The sequence below is a fragment of the Lutra lutra genome, chromosome 8 (assembly GCF_902655055.1).
Source record: "Lutra lutra chromosome 8, mLutLut1.2, whole genome shotgun sequence".
Lineage (NCBI taxonomy): Eukaryota > Metazoa > Chordata > Mammalia > Carnivora > Mustelidae > Lutra > Lutra lutra.
Genome location: NC_062285.1, coordinates 44235256 through 44255542, shown reverse-complemented (window position 1 = coordinate 44255542; position 20287 = coordinate 44235256). Strand labels below are relative to the sequence as shown.

Genomic DNA, 20287 nt, shown 5'->3' with positions numbered 1-20287 from the left:
GGCAGATGTTAAGCAAATGACTACAGACATGATAGCTTTGTTCCTGGTTGTGGTAAATACTGTAAGCAAAGTAGAGTAGACTTAAGCCACGTTTATAAATTTATCTAACACTGTGCTTTGTCTCCAAGGATATGCTCTCAAAAGCAGTAATTGGGCTCATTTAGAACTCTCCAAGCGTAGACACCTGGGTGGCTCAGTCCGTTAAGCATCTTCCTTGGGCTCAAATCGTGATCTCAGTGTCCTGGGATGGAGCCCTGTGTCAGGCTTCCCGCTCAGCAGGGAGCCTGCTTCTCTTCTCCCTCTGCCCCTCCCCTCCCTTCTCTCTTCCCACCTCTCCTCCCTCCTCCCTGCCCCTCTTGCTCCCTTGCCCTTCTCCCCACTGCTTGTGCACACTCATGTGCACACGCATTCTCTCTCTCACTCTCTCTAAAATAAATGAAAATCTTTAAAAAAAAAAAAAAAACCCTCCAAGTATATATGTATACTATTACATCCACGCAATGATTACTGCTATGATGCCCAATCTTTAACCCTCTGATCAGCCTTTCATTCAGAAAACCTCCAACACTGTAGGACACCGCACAGGTGAAACAGAAATCCCAGTCCAAAAACAATCTCTTCAAATAAAAGGAATAACTCAGTGTGTTGTAAGAAAAGCACAGAGAAGTAATAGAGGTTCAGAGAGTTATCTGATAGAAATTGACTCATGTGCTGCTTTGTATTGGTTGAATTCAACAGTTTTAAGATATGGTAAATTTTTTTTCCTGCGGCTCATAGTATCATAATTTAGATGTATAGTAGGTTAAAGCATTTTTATTTTTATGGTGAATGTTTCATGGATTTAGCTATATTAGAGCCACAGTTTGGGACTTTTGCAAAAGAATTGTTAATGAATTTTTTTTTTTCATTTATTAACACTGATGTGCCTCTTTTTTGAGTCTAAAAACAGTTTTATCTCATACTATCACAATTTCTTTATACAGGACCCTTTAATAAATAAAACCAGGGAAAACTTTTTTTTCTGTTCATTTCATACAAGTATTTTAATCAAGTGATTAGTTTTCTTTTAGCTCTGATGAAATGAATTTTTTCTGCTAGACTGCTAGATTTTCTGAATAAAAATAAACAATTTTTATGACCCCTGTTTTCAATCTTATATTTGTAGGGATTCTGCAAAGTGTATGGAATATAGGACTAATTCTTTGTAACTACTTCACTTGGTTATCTTTTGGTTTAGGGCTTATTTTTGGAGTACTTGGCTAGACCCAAGCCAGTTTAACACAAGGAAAAGTCTCTATGTATTGAAAAGCATTTTTGTACCACCTGCAAGGTACCAAGCACTGATTTTGACAGTGGGAATCCAGCAATGAGCAAAACAAAGTTCCTGTCTTCAAGGAGTTAATGTCCTACTTGAGGCATCAGCTCAAAAACATATTTACATATATACAAACATTATATAGTAGTGACAATGCTGTAAATAAAAATAAAACCACTATCTGAGGGCTTCTTTTGATGGCATTCAGGAAAAGCCTGATATCTGAGCAGAGAAGTGAGCTGGAGAGCCACGTGGCTAGATGGGGAAGGAATCCCGCATGCAGAAGGCCGGGCAAGGCTCACGGTGTAGAGGCAGTTGTGTGTTTGGCAAGCTCAAGATGCTCAAGCAGCAGCAAAGCAGGAGGCCAGTATGGCCAGAGCAGAGTAAGTGAGGAGGAAGGTTCTGGAAGAGAATGTAGGCAGAAGCCCAGTTACTTAGGGTCTTTTGGATGGGAAAGGGGTTTAGATCGTGTCCTAAGTATGGTGAAAAGCCATTGATGGGTTTTACTCAGGGAAGTGACATCACCTGTTTATCTGATAGAGACTCACTCTGGCATCTGTGTGGAAAACAGACTGAGGGAAGTGATGAGTGAAAACAACAAGCTCTATCTGGAGTCTTTTGCAATTGTCCAGACTAGAGTCGAGACCTGGGGGAAGTGGTTGGTTGGATTCAAAATTCATTGAATAGGAATTTGATATAGTTGGTGAACAGAAGGGTAAACAGACTCCTCAGTTCAGGTCCTGAGTAACTAGGTTAACAGTGGTGCCTTTTCCTGAGGTGGGGACCCTGAGGAGATGCGGGTGAAAGGGTAGGAAGCAGCAGTTCTGTCGCGTGTAGTAGGAGTGAGATGCCGGTTGGTCATCTGTGGGGGAGATGACAGTAGCATTCCCAATACTACTGGCACCTATAGGACAGGATTAGCATTTCAGGAAAGTCATAATTGTCATGGATATTCATTGAGCTCTTACTATGTGACAAGCAGGTTTCTAAGCATTATCTCATCAAACCATGTGAGGTAAATGCTATTTTCTACACTTGATTAAAGAACAGAGGCTTATGTAGGCTGGATAGTTTGTCCAAGGTCACACAGCTAGTAAGCAGTGGGCTAACTAACTCTGATGTAAATAAATAATGGTTAAATGTATCAAGTAATTTTCAATTTTAAGAAAGGATGGACTTTTAAAAGATCAGCCTTAAATTTGAAATGGGAGTAATTCTCAAATAATACAACTTCATTATGAATTTTAAAAGAAATGGGTTTGTTGTCATATTCAACAGAAATTGAATCCTCGCTTAGTAAAAATTATGCATTCATTAACTCACTTTTAAGGCGGTGAATGTGCACCTTCTAAAATGGCTGCTTACTTTGTGGGAATGTAATTTGCATATATAGTGGTGATCCTAAAAACCATTAAGCTTGACCCTTCCTTGTGAAAAAGAAAGACTGATTATTTTACAAAGGCAGCTAGAATCCTTTGCTTTGTGAGCTTATTTAACAAAATCACTTTTATAGTGAGCTATCTAATAATAATTGGAAGAGTTGTTGTATCTCTAATGAGAAAAAGTCAAGACGTTTTAATTTTGTTTATTTTTATTTATTTTTTATTAACATATAATGTATTATTTGCCCCAGGGGTACAGGTCTGTGAATCGTCAGGCTTACACACTTCACAGCCCTCACCATAGCACATACCTTCCCCAGTGTCCATTACCCAGCCACCCTTCCCTACCCCCCCACTCCCCAGCAACCCTCAGTTTGTTTTGTGAGATTAAGAGTCTCTTATGGTTTGTCTCCCTCCAGATCCCATCTTGTTTCATTTTTTCCTTCCCTACCCCCCACAACCCCCTGCCCTGCCTCTCAGATTCCTCATATCAGAAAGATCATATGATAATAAGACAACGTTTTTAATGCTTAACATTTTATATGTGAAATGAAATGGAAGATAACTAAATGTGTCATGACTGAATCAAAGCAATATAAATAAGAATTCAAATTGAGACCTTTATATACACCTCTCATTTCCCTTGGTTTCTACTGATGTCAATAATCTGTCTCTTTTCTTACAAATATCCTGGGATAGACTGTGATAAATGGATCTATTGGTATTTAAAAAAAACAAAAACAAAAACAAAAAAAAAGTAAAATAAATAAATAAAAACAAAAAAATTTTAAAAAATTTTAAAAAGTCATATGAATTTTCCATATGACTTTCCAGAGGATTTGTATTTTGTTATTTATTTATTTTTAAAAAGATTTTATTTATTTATTTGAGAGAGAGAAAAGGGCATGAGCATGAGTGGGGGGAAGGGCAGAGGGAGAGGAAGAAGCAGACTCCTACTGAGCAGGGAGCCCAGTGTGGGTCTCAATCCCAGAACCCTGAGATCATGACCTGAGCTGAAGGCAGACATTTGACTGAACCACCCAGGCCCCTAGAATTTGTATTTTAAAACCAGTCTTTTTATTATCACAGAATTAGTACATGTACATTGTAGAAAATTAGGGAAAAAATTATAAGCAAAAATGACATGATCACATTCTTACCATCTCAGATCATCACTGTTAACATGTAGACTTTTTTGTGTCCACATACATGAACATTTTTATACCAGAGGAGTATGAAATCATATTTTATATACAGCTTTTTAACCTACTCTTTTCGATCATTGACCCCCATCTTTCCATTTCAGAAAATTTTGAATTCTTCTAATAGCCAGACCATATTCCTATTTATGATCCCCCCCAACAAACATTTCACAGCTAGTGTGTCTAGACTAGATGAAATTTAGGATCACACATTGCATCTGGGTGATGTGTTCCATTAGTCTTTTTTTTTTTAATCTAACAAAGTCCCTTGTTGAAGAGTCAGGAATAGTTGTTCCTCAGAACATCTCAGCTTCTGGATTTATCTCTATTCTTTGCCATGTCAGTTAGCCTGTTTCTCTGTTTCCTGTATTTCCTACAAAGTGAACATTATATAATGATTTGATGAGTTCAAATTAAGCACTTTGCAACAGATCACACCATAGGCGATGTTGCTGTGTCTTAACCCACCAGTAGTGATGCTAAAATTGGTCACTGGCTTGGATGATGTGACTCTGATTACTCCATCAGATAGTTAACATTTTTGCCCCTTGCAACAAACTGGGTATTCTAAAACTTCTTGAGTTTAGATCCTATGAAATTGGAAATATACTAAATTGGAACTCAAAGCTGAGCTATAATTTACCTCAGTCAGCAAAATGCTTTTTTGGAGTACAAATTAATAAGGTATAAGAAGGTCCTGGATAAATTTTAGTTTGTAGAGTTATAATCTCTTAATTTAAAATCAGGTAGGAAGTGGAACAGAAGAGTTATTTTCACAACAAAAAAGGATGTTTATTATGTCATTTGAAGATGAAATACGAATTTGGGGCACCTGGGTGGCTTAGTCGATTGAGTGTCAGACTCTTAATTTCAGCTTGGTCGTGGTCTCAGGGTTGTGGGATCAAGCCGGGAGAAGCTCAGTGGGGAGTCTGCTTAAGATTCTCTCTCTCTGGGGCGCCTGGGTGGCTCAGTGGGTTAAAGCCTCTGCCTTGGGCTCAGGTCATGATCCCAGCATCCTGGGATCGAGCCCCACATCGGGCTTTCTGCTCGGTGGGGAGCCTGCTTCCTCATCTCTCTCTGCCTGCCTCTCTGCCTACTTGTGATCTCTGTCTGTCAAATAAATAAATAAAATCTTTAAAAAAAAAAAAAAAGATTCTCTCTCTCCCCCCCCCCACTCACATGCTCTTGCTTTCTCTCTCTCTCTCTCTCTCTCAAATAAATAAATATTTTTTTAAAAAGAATAATTACGGGGTGCCTGGGTGGCTCAGTGGGTTAAGCCTCTGCTTTGGTTCAGGTCAGATCCCAGGATCCTGGGATCAAGCCCCGCATCGGACTCTCTGCTCCATGGAGAGCCTGCTTCCCCCCCACCTCTGCCTGCCTCTCTGCCTATTTGTGATCTCTCTCTTTGTCAAATAAATAAATAAAATCTTTTAAAAAAAATAAAAAGAATAAGTACAAATTGTAAGAAATGTATTACAAATATTGGCCAAAGGAAATTTAATTCATTTGGGAGAATAAAGGCATAATTATAAAGGAAAATAGATTGTAGTTTTATAAATCATAGGTTTCACTTCTGTAATCATTATTATCTCCAAAAGTAAGTGCAAAAAAGGCTGTAACTAATTCTGTTTAGAATCGAGATGCATTACAAGCTTTACAACCCAGAAGAAAAACCATGCAGGCAACAAATATTTGTAACTGAATGCTGAGATTTTCAAGTGATTATAATTTGACAAGAGGACAGTACAAGTATTATTTCCCATAATCCTAGGTGTGCAATCAAATTCACCATTCTCTATATCTAGAATTCCTCAAACAGCTGGTAATGTAGACTCTTTCAGTCCAGTTCCACACCTACCCACCCTCAAAAGGCATTCAGAGAAACAGAGTTCTCAACAGCAGAATTCCATTGGTGCTTTGTCCCAGAACATCTGCCCAGTGATAATAAAGTATTTGTTATCCTTTTAGTAGAGTTTCACGGTTTCCAGTTACTCCCTGTAAAAGTTTGCAGGTCACTTTAGAGTTTGAAGGATAAATCTGTGTAACTGTTATAGAATACTGCTATAGAATAATCCCCTACTGCAGCTCATTTTCTTGGTGAAGATATCTGTCATGCATTTTATTAGCCATTTATACAGAATAAAATTGAGATTAGATTACATCATATACTCCATGCCGTGTTTACTCTATCATGTCTAAGTAATCAGCTGTCCTAAAGCTTTTAGCCTTATCCTTTTGTCTCCAGAGACGTGTGTTTAATTAAAAAGCAACTTATTCAGAGTTCAGATTTTTCTTAATTAGTTTGACTTATCCCCATGCATAATGGTATTTCGATTTAGCCATGAAAACCCGCCAAATTGTGATACTGCAGTCCCCATTAGGCCTGAACTCTTATTAGGAAGATGATAGAGAGATCATGGTAAATGGGTTAGGATAGTGGAGTTATCATGGAAATTGATTTATGTGAGTTTTTATCCCTTTGTGATTGAAGGCATATTTAAAAACCAAAATGAGTTGGATGACTGAAGTAGATGGTTTTAAAAGTTCCTTCCAATGGAGATGCCATGGGCTTTTGTTAAATGAAAATGCACCCACCTGCTTTCTACCTGCAGCATAGCTCCTCTAAGTTCCATCTTGGCTGGACCTTGGAATGTTGAAAGTGGCTAAAGCGTGATCCTTGGCTTTCCACCTCTTGGTCCCTTGCCTTAAATACTATGTAATGGCGTCTAGATTTTTATCACCTGCCTTGATCATCGCCCAGGACTTAGATTTGTATGTCCATCTGCCTATTGGACACCTCTACTCGGATGTCTACTAGGTACCTTGAACATGTCATTTGTCATACACTCAACTTTTTATACCCATTTGCCCCCATTATTGTCCTCATTCTCCATACACATAACTTTTTCGTAACCATTTTTTACACCTCAGTAAGTGGCACACCTTTCCAAACCCATTTGTGCAAAGCGAAAACCCAGTTCCGTCATTTCCCACATAGAGACCCATCAGCCGTCCTGTCATCTGTACCTCCTAAACATCCCAAACCTTGCTGTTTCTTGCTGCTCACACTGTCTCTGAGACAAAGCTCTCCATCTCCTGCCTGCACTTAGCTTTCCGAGATGTCACCCCACTTCCAGTAATAATCAGTAATCCATTCTCTTCCAAAGCAGCCAGTATATTAAGAAAGATAAACTAGACCAGTCAATCCTGATATAAAACACTCCAAAGGCCTCCCGTTGTCTTTAGAATAATATCTAAACTCTTCACCAAGACCCATGTGAACTGCCCACTTGCCACTCTGTGTCATGTGTTCCAGCTTCTTCCTTTAGTTACTGTGTTTTGGCTACATTGGCCTTTCTGTTCCCCAGACCCAGTAAGCTATTTCTTGCCTTGGGCCTTTCTACTTTTTGTCTAGAACATTCTTCTACAGCTTCACTAGACAGAGCCCTTCTCTTCATTCACGTTGCACCCAGCTGCCCCATAAAAAAGGAATAGCACCCTTTCCCCCAGCACTCCCAGTTTTTCTGTCTTCTCCATAGCATCTACTAGCCAACCTGTTTGTTTGGGCTTGCTTTTATTTCTTCTCTCATCTCCTTTGTGACGTGATTCAGAGTAGTTATAGAGATGTGGCCTGGGGCATCTGGTGGCAGCTCCTCTGAGAGAAGTGATTGCCCGTGGGAGTGGGAGCAGCATTAGACCACAAATGATTATTAGTCCTACTCACTGGCTTGGGCATTTGCAACCTCTGTTCTCCTCCTGTTTCCTACTTTGTATCCATTTCAGTGTACCATTTTGACAGTTTTGTTGCACAAAAGAAACTCAAAACAAGTTTGGCTGAATGTTGGGCCGTGGTTACTAAAGCAGCAGTGAGAATTAAATTGTCAGCTCTGCATGGACGATCAGGAACCCAGACATGAGAGCAGGTGTCTAAAGGATGCCGGTAGAATTTTAAACATCCAGTTCAGTCCCTTGAGATGCCCATCTCTCACAAAACAAGTTTGTGGTTTCTGAGGTGAAGCACTGAATAGCTAGAGAGGAAAATAGTAAGGGACAGAGGTAATTTATTCAGAAGAAGTCAGCTTTCTTCATTTGCAGTAAAAGCTGTGAAGTTACCTATTTCTGGCCCTTGGAAAGCCTACCCATGGTTATGTGAAAGCTGTTTTTACAGTTGTTTGCTTGGGTTGCACTATTGTAGAAAAGACCCAAAACAAGGGGTAGATCAAGTCTTTACCCAATGTCCATGGCTCTGGAAGGGTCAAAGCCAAAGCTTAATGAAAAGCCAGAGATGGAACCCAGGACAAAAGATCATGGAAGCCTCCCAGATAGTAGCAGGAATGATGAAGTTAAGACGGAATACTGCCACAGAAGAGTTCCCTCCCTTTCCATCCTCGTGACAGCTGTTTAATTCCAGAGTCACCTGGAGCTTGGGGCTGCCTTCCAGCCACTTCCAGGGCTGCCCTGCACATGACATTGGCTATTACAGTTGTGGAAGCACATGTGTGGGACTTGTTTCCATTGGAGTCCATCATCTTCACTCCCATCTTGGACCAGCCTTCTACCCAGCAGGACTACTTATGTCATAAGAGTATATGCAAACAAATAAACAAAGGTCATCTCCCTGAATAGCTATGATCATTTATATGTGACTGTAAAACCACCAAGAATATTTCAGCTGCCCTGCACCCTTTGGAACAAGTCAAAGAATTTGTCACAGTCCTCAAAACCTGAATTTCATCTTTATTTTTGATATGATTTGCAACCCTTTTACCTAAAGTAAGCTAACTGTGGCGATTTAGGCTAATAATACCTAGTGAGATCTATCTTGGCAGCTGGTAGAATATTAAAAAACAAAACAAAACCAAAAAATGCCCTTCTACTTCCATTACTCTTTCCTTCCCCAGTTTTAATCCATAATTTTATGTACCCATTCAGTTTTTCATTCAGAAGAGCACTGTTTTGTTTTCATAAAATATCTTATTGGTTTCTTATGTATTTTCATCATTAAATGCACTTGGGTTATAACTCAGCTCTGTGCAGAAGCTGGTCTTTCATACTGACATTAATAATTCATAACCTCCATAGAATTACTTTAGGCCTTTTAACCAAGTATCGTGAATCTTAACATAGCCAGTGTCATTTTAGCATCCAGTTCAGAGAAAAGACGATTCTGTGACATCCTTGCTGTCCCAGGAGACCTTGAATAAAAATTTTATTCGTGTTTCCTTTAAAGTCCAGGACACTTGAAAAACTTAGAGCATAGAAAATATTGCATATCAGAAGTAACAGAATCATGCTAATTAAGTGGCTTTCCAGACTGATAAGCTCTGTAGGGATCAAAGATGGAAATTGTCCATCAAGCTCATCACAGAAACCTCCACCTGGGGTATAGCATTCAAGTCCAGAAGACACCTAGGGGGCCCCCTGGACTGGCTACAAAGCCACATGCATACTTCTCCGCACCCTATTAGGAAACCGCCAGGGAAAGCAGCTACCTTGCTAGGTCCTGTGCCACCAAATCCACCTGGTGACCTGAGTGTGGAGGCAGGCACAGGACATTTGTGACATTTACTCCCCAAAGAAGCAACTCAGAAATTTGAGGAACAGAATGGTTTAAGTCCGGGAATAATAAAAACTTAGTATGTGTTTTTTCCTACTTCAATTAGGTAGTTGGGGTTGAATTTCTTTTTTTTTTTTCCCCCTCTTTTTCCTTTGTTCTTCCTCTCTTTCTTCCTTTCTAAGCTGAAAAGAGACTCGGTTTAGAGGGGGGCCTTTTCTCTAGGTTGTTTCTTTCCTTAGTATCAATTTTCTATGTACTCCCATTGGGATCCAATACTCATAAAATAAAGCAGCTTATGTGATCTGCTTCATTATTATCAAGCCGAACCTGTCTTCTTTCGGAGTAGTGGGGTGTTCTGAAGCACAAGTACATTTCAAAGAAACTAGACCACTTCCTTTACCCGTTCGTGTTTGCACAAGACGAGGTATTACTGGAATGTGGAATGACTCAGTCCCTCTGTTGTATATAAAATGCTACATGGAACCTTTATGAATTTCGAGGAGCAAATGAAATAAAAGAGGACTTTGCTCATCTGAGCCTAGAATTTTTTAATTAACTGGAAATTTTTCTCTATATTCAAGTGCAGCTGATTCCACTGAAAATGTACCCATGATGAGACTTCTGCATTTCACAATTGTATTTTGCTTGTATTTGTAATAGTGATAAGGCAGCTTCTCTCTGCTCTTTTAAATCAAATAATACTTACTCACGTTGATTCTCTTGCCCACTCAGAGAAATAGCACTCCCAATGGACAGGGTTTGGGGATTTTTTTTTTTTTTTAAGATTTTATTTATTTATTTGACAGAGAGAGATCACAAGTAAGCAGAGAGGCAGGCAGAGAGAGAGATGGGGAAGTAGGCTCCCTGCCGAGCAGAGAGCCCAATGTGGGGCTCGATCCCAGGACTCTGGGATCATGACCTGAGGCGAAGGCAAAGGCTTTAACCCGACGAGCAACCCAGGTGCCCCTGGGATCTTTTTTTAATTGATGTTTTAGTGTGGTGCTTCTCAAACTTTAATGTGCATATAAACACCTATGGGTTTTTTGTTTTTTTTTTTTAACTTCAGATTCTAATTCAGTAGGTCAGGGCTGAGGCCCAAGATTCTGCATTTCTAGCAAGTTCTAGGTGATGCTAATGATCTACAGACCACACTTTGAATAGCAAGATTTTAGAATATCTCTACAGAAAAGTCCCAAATTTAATAATTCTAAAATTGGAGGATGAGGGTAGAATTGAATATGTGCCTTCGTAAAGGACATTCTGATGATTCCCATCCTGGTGGGTGTGTCCTTTGTACTGGGGTTACTTCCTTTGTGCCCCTCTTCGACTATCTTAGCAGGAAAGTAATGAACAACTTATATGCAAATTCCTTGAAAATGGAAGTTATGTTTTACTGTATTCCAGTCTTCGTATTCTTGGAGCCTAGCAAATTTCCAGGTACCTAATAGATGGCCAATTAGTGGGTTGAATTGAATCAAATTGAATTGATTGAATTGCATTAGAACAATATAGGGATGCCCTGGTTTTATACCTTTATAGACCACTTCCTCTTTAAAAACTTTATATTATATCTATGTACAAATGTAAAATTCTTTCAGTATTTTATAACTGATCAGTACCCAGAGTTATATTATTTCAGTTATATTCTCTTAAAATGCAACATGAAAAAGATAAATGCAAATACAAATAAAAGGTAATGAAAATTTAAGAATCCCAAAATTCTATCTCCAGTGAAAGGACCTTGGCAGTCGTTTATTATTTATGAATTTTTTTCTAGGGATAAGAAAGAAGACATTATTCCTGAACTTTTTTGGCAGATTCAAACCTGTTCTTCTCACTTCTGAAAGAGTATAGATTATTATGGAGTCATCAGTAAATTATACAAATCCAAAATATCACAGTTATTGTGTTTGCATCCTACAAAGATTTCAATTAATCATAGTCTCAATAAGCATGAACAAATTTAAATGCTATTTTTTTTCATTATTTCCTTTCAGTATTTTGTTTTGCCTCTTTTATTTTTTTTTTAAGATTTTATTTATTTATTTGACAGACAAATCACAAGTAGGCAGAGAGGCAGGCAGAGAGAGAGAAGGGAGGAAGCAGGCTCCCTGCTGAGCAGAGAGCCCGATGCGGGGCTCGATCCCAGGACCCTGAGATCATGACCCAAGCCAAAGGCAGAGGCTTTAACCCACTGAGCCACCCAGGCGCCCCGCCTCTTTTATTTTTTGACACATTTCTTGAGATATTATTCATATACCATATAGTTCATTCATTAAAAAATCTGCAATTGGCTTTTAGCATATTCAAATTTGTGTAGTCATCACCATGATCTATTACAGAACATTTTCATTACTCAGAAAGAAATCCTATATCCCTTAGTCACCACCCTCCAGGTCCACCATCCCCTAGCAACCACTAATCTACCTTCTATCTCTATAGATTTACCTATTCTGGACATTTCCTATAAATGGAATCCTACAAGGTGTGGTCTCTGGGGGCTGGTTTCTTTCACTTAACATTTTAACATTTCAAGATTGATCCTACATGTCGTAGCATGTATCCGCACTCTCTTCTTGTTACAACCAGATAACATTTCATTTTGTTTACTTATTAGTTGGACATTTAGATTGTTTCTGCTTTTCAATTAGTAATAATGCTGCTATAAACACTCATGTACAAGTTTTTTGGGGTGAAAATTTGTTTTTATTTTCCTTGTATATATTACTAGGAATGGAACTGCCAAGTCATATGCTAACTCTGTGTTTCACTCTCTGATGAACTGCCAGACTTTTCCAAAGAGGCTACAATATTTCATATTCCCATTAGTAGCATATAAAAGATTCCAATTTCCCTACATCCTCCTCAATGCCCGTTATCTGTCATCTTTATTAAAACCCTACTAGTGGGTATGAAGTGGTTTTAATTTGCTTCTCCCTGAGGACTAATGATGTTGAGCATCATTCCATGTGCTTGTTGACCATTCGTATATAATTTTTGGGAAATGTCTGTCCAGTTCCATTGCTCATTTTTTATAATTTTTTTTTAAAGATTTTATTCATTTATTTGACAGACAGAGATCACAAGTAGGTAGAGAGGCAGGCAGAGAGAGAGAGAGAAGAAAGCAGGCTCCCCGCTGAGCAGAGAGCCCGATGCGGGACTCGATCCCAGGACCCTGAGATCATGACCTGAGCCGAAGGCAGCGGCTTAACCCACTGAGCCACCCAGGCGCCCACCATTGCTCATTTTTTAGTTACACTATTTGTCTTTTCATTATTGAGTTGTAGGATTTTTTTATATATTCTAAATACAATTTTTTTAAAATCAAATACATGGCTTACAAAAAATCTCCCATTCTGTGGATTATCTTTTTACTTGATAGTGCCCTTGAAGCACAAAAGTCTTCAAATTTTATGAAATCTAATTTATTTTTTCTTTTTTTTTTTTACTTGTACTTTTGATGCCTTATCCAAGAAACCAATGCCTAATGCAAGATCATGAAGGTTTACCCCTATGTTTTCTTCTAAGAACTTTATAGTTGTTGCTGTCACATGTAGGTCTTTGATCCATTTTGAGTTAATTTTTATATATGGTATTGTTTTATTTTTTTAAGTGCTGTGATCTTGGCTACCATGCAAGTCTGAACAGAGCCCTGAGAACATATCTCTCTGCAGAGTATAATCTTGAAACTTCCAGACATGAAGGCTTAGACATTATTGAGAATGCAGTTGACAATTTGGAGCCCAGGAGTGATAAGCAGAGATTCATGGAGATGTACCCTGCCGCATTCTGTCCACCAATGAAATTTGAGTTTCAGTCTCACATGGGTGATGAGGTCAGTAATTGATTGTTTCAAAACTAATGAATTGTCCTTTCATTATATTAGTTAGTTACTCTTCGTTTGCTTCAACCTAAGAGTTGTCAGAGTTCCCAGTTGTGTTCTCTCCCCTGCCTTTGTTTGGGATCTTAGCTAGTTATATCCTAAGATCAGCCACCACCACCTTCCCCTGCTCCATCCTGCCTCATCCCCAGCTGCGACCACCTTTTAAAGCAAGGATCTAGCACTCAGATGCCCGCAGAGGCCAACCCTATGGACAAACTCATTTGTAAGCACTACACTGTCTCAAGATAGTTAGTCCTTCCTCCACCTCTAGACATTCAGATCTAAATTCAAAAGGAAACATTTTGCTGGCCCAGTAGAATCTCTCTGAAGACTTCTGATAATCTTCATTTAAAGATCCCCATAAAGAAAAATAATTATAAATCACAGGAGCATGGGAGAGAGGGAGGAAAATGCAGAACATTTTTTTTAAGACTCCAGTTGTCTCCAAACTGGTAAAATGAGCATTAGAAATGATGTATCTCAGGTTCTTTATATGAATTTAGCTTTCTGTCCTATTTTACCCAGAGAAGAATATCCATCTAAGCTGTGTACGAGTTGCAGTGCTGTATTTTATTGTCTGCGGCCGCGAAAGCAAGAAGAACCAATTAATGAGCACCCTAGCTAGCACTTGGTCTTCCAGCTGTGCAAAACAATACTCATAGATTAAAAACTCAGTATTAGCTTATTGTGGTGACAGTGTGTTTTTAAAAATAGATACAATAGCGACGACAGATTTCTTTAGCGTCATATTTTTTCTGAGACACCTAGTGTTAAGATTCATAAGATAGGCGTGTGCCTGCTGTATTTCTAACCCAATTTTATATTTGCTTGATCTGATAGAGTAAATTACTTAATAAAAAATAGTAAGCGGCTTTTATGCGAAGAGCACGTGAATTTGAGAGGCAGGTTGCTTACCCCACCCAAAGTTATGTTTCCAAAACTAAATGATTACTGTTACAATTTTTCAGTTATGGATATGTCAAACATAGAAGGATAATAAAATAGCACAGAGAAGTGATTGGGTTAGCAGTTTTTCTTTTTTCTTTCTTTCCTTTTTTTTTTTTAACTATTATTATTTTTAATAAAGTGAGTCAGTTTCCCCTTTTTTTTTAAGGCCGGTTCTGCCAGGGAGCAGCGATCTCTGTAATATTTTGGGGATTCCATAAAAGGAAACCCCCATGTGCCAAGAGCATTTCTGTGACAAGGAAAATGAAGAGAAACTTCGTTTCTGGTGCAATTTTAATATAACTAAATATAATGTAATTAGAAGGCTCTAATTTTGACCTTAACCATTATTGAGATCAGAGCCAAATATGTTTCTGCGACAGACTGCAAGAAGTAGTGCCTTCACATTCATGGTGAATCCCATGATTTGGCCGATACCGGCAAGGCAAGCCATGGTTGAAAGATGCTAATAGTGACATTTCCTGAGTCTTTAATCTATTCCAGGCAGTGTTCTAAGTACTCTCTGTACATGAGCTTATTTCATCCCTGCAAGGACCCCGTGGTGTAGGAAATGTTAGTATCCCCTTTTCACAGAGAAGAAAGCTGAGGGCGAGTAAGCTACCTCTGTCCTCTCTGACTGCAGCCAGTAGGCTCTGCCACCTCCCCTCCTTTTGCCTGTGTGGTTCACGTGGGTCCTCCTTTGCACTCTGCCCCGCAGTCATTCGAATTCCACCAGTGAGACGTCAGCATCAGAGCTCCCTCTCCAGCAACTGGCCCATTCTTAGATCTCGAGAAGCTTCCTGCAGCTGCCGTCTTCCCCTGTGGTATCCAGGCCACACAGCTGCGTTCCACTCTCACCACTCATGTAGCAAGTCTGTATTTAACACCGAAGTTTTGTGGCGGCTCTTCAGAGTAAAGATGTCCCTGGAATCTAGAGGGGATCCGTGTGACTCAGGCAGCATCTAAGTAGGAAACCCGTGCCTCTAGAGGCCAGCTTGATGGCCCTGTTGTAACTGTGGTTTCTGATTCCCCCGACCAGGTGTGTCAGATCAGCGCCCAGCAGCCGGTCCAGGCAGAGCTCATGCTCAGGTACCAGCAGCTGCAGTCCCGACTGGCCACGCTCAAAATCGAGAACGAGGAGGTGAGCACGCTTTCTGCCCCACAAGTAATCTGATTCTAACATGCACTGGAAGACATTGTCACGTGACCTAGGCATATTGAACGTTCCCAATGCAATCTCTTCATCATGCATTTTCAGCTGGTTCCTAAAATACCCCTTGTCACAGATAAATGCAAAGATTCTATATTATACCAAAGATGAAACCTTTACCAGGGATTCACTACATACACACATAAACACACCTTTTCTTTTTAAATTTATAATTTGTACTGAAAACAGTTCCCCTAAATGATCAAATTCAATATATGTGTCCAAGAATACACAATAGTGTGGAAATAAAACTTGACTGACATGTTAATTTAATCCTAACTTCTGAAATGAGTAATTTCTTTGCTTTTTTATATTCTTTAGATTTTTGGTACTAAGCATGGCATTACTGATACGATAGTACAGAAATCATATTTTAAAAGCATACTTGAATGAGAATAGGAAACTGTTTATTTGCTGATATTAGAGGCTTTAGGTGAATAGAACATAAAATGTGAAGTAAATATATGTTGAGCCAGAAAGCAGTCATACAGTTCAGCTGCCTGTTTCTGAAATTAATTTAATTGGATCCATGATCTCCTTCAATAAAATATACCACAAATGTTTCTAAGGCTCTCAGTCATCACCTATAAGAACCCAAATCAAACTTAAGCTTGAAAGTTTACTTACTGGTCAATGTTTGCATAGCCTCAGGCATGATGGGATCTGTATTCTGATGATATTATCAGGAATCTCTCTTTCCATCATTTTGAAATTATATCTTCACATGTGCTTTCCCTCATCCTGGGATAGCCCAAACTACATGGTCCCTATAACTTGCCCTCTCACCCCAGCCCAGGGTCTTTATTTCTGAACTCGGATCCTTTATTGGCCTGACCTTAGTCACGGGTACTTCCAGACCAGCCATTACATGCAAGAAGTGGGGTTCTTTCATGGATCAGCGTAGCGCTGATCCAACAGAAATACGTATTTCTAGAGATAATTAACTGACAGCTCCAACAGAAATACGTATTTCTAGAGATAATTCCTGAAAGGAAGGAATGTGGGACAGAAAAAGAAAACAATAACAATAAGTCACCTTGAGGAAGTAAATTAACCAGAATGCACTTTGATACCCTTTTATTTTAATCCCATGGGATGTTATGAACTCTATGAACATGTGTTTGGTTCTGTTAAAAAAAAAAAAACAGTGATGTGTTTCTAGACCAGTCTAGTTTGGTCAAAATCCATTGCAGCTTTCTGGCTTCCATTCTTTCTAGCAGAACCAAACCAGCCCTCTTCCACACATGTGTATTTAAGATGCAACCATGTGATTAAGACTACAGTTGTTGTGTAAAGTCTCACAGATGAGCCTTTCCAAAGGAAAGCTATTGCTCTTCTGGAGGTGTTTTCGAGCTTAGGGTTTTGGCGAGGCATCACCAAACACTTGCCTGGTGCAGTTTACTGGATCCTAATAGACCTACATACAGTTTGTACATGTAGTGAGTTCCAATTTGTGTGTGTGTGTGTAGCCTTCTGCTGTTTTACTTGGAAACAGTCTTTAAACTCTAGGAAAATAATGTGTTCTACACAAGGTCAAAACTGGCAGCCCACAGACCTGTTTTCTTTGGCTCCCACGGTTTTGGCCTGTTGAAAATGAGCAAGTCTGGTGACTCTGACCTTGCATTGCCTCACGAAGGGAAGAGTGGGATATTTGAATTCTACTTTGCCATAGTCATTCAGCTCCCAATTTTCTTACACTGGACTCTTCCATTTCTGTTGCCTGTCTGGCCTCTGCAGGCCTTTGAGGTTTTGACCTTTAATGTATGCTCTTTGGGGCATAATGTAGAGAAGCATTGTCCTTATAAACTTGATTAGTGGCAAACAGTGCTTTCTGAGGGTTAAAAGCATTTCTCATAGAAACAAATGAATTAGATTGTCCTGACTTTTCCAGTGAGCATGACTGGTGGTTTATGATCTGTTGGATATGGGACTAATGCACTGTCATAGAATGGGATTCCCAACGAAAGGAAAATTTAAGTTGGATTTTTGACAATCAGTAGATTTCCATTGATAGAGAAGGAAGAAAAGTTGTTTCAGCGTATTTCAAAATGTCCTGGAAGAACCTTGATTTCCCAGAGGAATTTGGTCATCATCCAGGCTCTCCTTGAGGATAAGCCAAAGGTGAAGCTGAAGTCAGATGACAAGAGACTTTGGGAGCCAACTAAGGGATTTTGACACTGTGAGGCAGTTCATTTCAGTACAATAAATATTTGTTCATCAACTTCTACGCTCCACATATTTTGCCAGGTGTGGGGAGTACAGAGATGAATGTCACAGTTCGCATCTGTCTTGCATGAGAGCCAGACTATAACAAGTCATTTATATAATACAAAAAATAAGGGATGTCACTTGGGAACAAAATAGCAATCATTGCTGATTTAGAGTCCTTTATAGCGCTCTTCTTTACCATAAATAATTTGCCTCTGATCCTCCACTGTTAGAGGTCAGAAAATTGACACATTGTTCTCAAACCAAAATATACAAGGAGAGAAGCATGTCTCTGCCTCTGCACAGACAGATACACACAAAGACCAAAAATCACTGGTAAAGAGTTCAGTTAACTAAAAATAATTACGACTTCCCCGTGAAAAGATAAAAGTTGAAAGAGAACTTCATCCAAGTTTACAAAAAGTGTGGACAGGGCAGCTAAATAGAACATGAACGTCTTCACCAGATCTTAAACAACTACACAAAATGGGCATGATTTGAAACTGTAGGAAGCTGTTTTAGAAGGGAATTTCCATGCTAAGGGCCTACATGCCATGGATAAATTTTGTTTGCTCTAAAGTGCTTGATTTTTAAAAATTAGTAGCTGTCATTTCAAAAATTAGAAGTTTTTTTAATCTGTTTCCAGTTTCTAAACAATTAGAAAGCCCGATCATTCTAGACCTGCATTTCTGCAGGAGGATATCTGGCTGGAGCTGAGATGCTGTGTTTAGACACAGAGCATGTGCTTCTTGTTTGCCATGCTCCCCACTCAGCCCACTTGCCTTATTTCCACTACTTCCTTGGCCCTTGAAGACATTTGAGTTTACGGCACCAGCCTTAGAACAAAGAGAGCAGTAAGCGTTTATGAAATGGCCTCAATATACTCGCACGTAGTAGAAGCTGAATGAAGTTTCAAAAAGGGCTTCATTGAATTTGGGGTGATTTATAATCAGATCATAATAAACAGATTTATATTTATATTATAAACAGATTTATAATGGATTGTTGTCTCTTCACAACTTCACATTTGCTTATTCGACCTTTTGAAATGAGCTTTCAGTTTCAGTATGCTGCCCGCTCACATCACTGTACCTCACTCCTGATGATTTCAGCCTCCCGTCGGCCAGCTGGCCAACACACGTTTATTAGTGCCCACTGTGGGTTGTACACATAGAGTCAGAGCAGAGCCTGCTGCCCACACAAGTTTATTTCCATTTTTTTGTTTTCTTTTTCTTTCTTATAAGTTTAGCTTTTTTATTTAGAACATTAGTAAACATTCCTTTTAAAGACAACACTTTGAAAGCACCCTACAGCTAAATAATCACTGATATCTTTCTCACTATAAATATTCTCCACGTTTGTTTCCATCTAATGTTGCATGGTCTTTTACACATTCTTCACGTTTTAATCTTTGTTACACTTTTAATCTTTGTTACAGGGATTTCAGCTTGGGGTTCCTTCCCTCTGCTCCTTTCTTTCCAAGCTAGCTCTGCAGTGATTCCCCCAGAGCTGTGGGTCATCTTCACAGTTGGATTGATGAGCTGTCAAGGATGACTAGGCCTGTGTAATGTGCATGGCACAGTGTCATAAAATAATGTGTGTGTTAGAAGTTGGCTTGTGTCCCCCTCAAAATGTATATGTTGAAGTACTAACCCCAGTACTTTAGAATAGACCTTTATTTGAACACTAGGGTCTTCACAGAGGTGAAGTGAGGTCATTCGAGTGGGCCTTCATCCAGCATGATCAGCGTCCTTGTCAAAAGAGAAAGTTGGCACACAGAGACAGAGGAGGCTGTGTGAAGAGACACGGAAGATGGCCGTGTGCAGGTCAAGGATGCGAGCCTGGAACAGACCTTCCCTCATGGCACTAGAGAGGAAGCAGCACTTTGCTCTCAGACTTTTGACCTGTAGGACAATGAACTGTAGTTTTTGCAGCCCCCAGTGTGTAGTACTTTGTTCTGGCAGCCCTGGGAAACTAATACAGTGTGTTTAGAGAATAAAATCAAAACAACCAGTTTGTTTTCTCCAGTGATCATAATGTCCTGTGAGTAAAAGGGCCAAAGAGCTGGTCTGCAGCCGCCCACAAAAGTCACCTCTTCTCTGTCACTCATTTTGATTCTCAGCACATGGGCACTCCTCTCCAGGGCTGTACATTCTTCATAAATGCCTTGTCACGTTTTTGGCCTCTCCTACCAAAGCTAACTGCGTTTTCCTGCTGCTAATAGGGAGTCATTACAAACCTCATATTAGCTGTTTTGTAGTTACCTCATTATATTCCCTCCTTGTGGCTTATTAACATGACTCCTGTGTCAGAAGCTGGTGTTATTCTTCATCGAGAACATCCCATGGGTTAGTATGTAGTCCCAGCCATCCTGTCTGGTGTTTTCTGTCACATTCTTTATTCTTCCTGACAATTCCAAATTTAACCATGACACTCTTGCTTCAAAGAAGAAAGTTAAGTAAAGGAAGAAAAACGGTGTTGTTGACAATGACAGGAATCACGTGGCTGCTGCTGGGTCCACAGTTTGTGGGCCTGTTACTGTGGAACCTGCTGGATGTGGATCCTGTGTGGTCCCCTGGGAAATA

At 39.5% G+C, this 20287-nt stretch overlaps 1 protein-coding gene across 3 annotated transcripts in view; it reads left to right on the top strand.

Annotated features, from left to right (window-relative positions):
- Window positions 1–20287, top strand: part of SRGAP1 (SLIT-ROBO Rho GTPase activating protein 1) — a 279336-nt gene that overhangs the window by 193244 nt on the left and 65805 nt on the right. For all 3 annotated transcript variants that reach the window (XR_007129383.1, XM_047740988.1, XM_047740987.1), the window contains exons 7-8: window positions 13070–13291; window positions 15324–15425. Coding sequence is in view for 2 of the 3 variants with exons in the window: in XM_047740988.1 (XP_047596944.1) it covers window positions 13070–13291; window positions 15324–15425 (324 nt within the window). In the remaining variant the exon portion in view is untranslated. The remainder of the gene's footprint in view (window positions 1–13069; window positions 13292–15323; window positions 15426–20287) is intronic.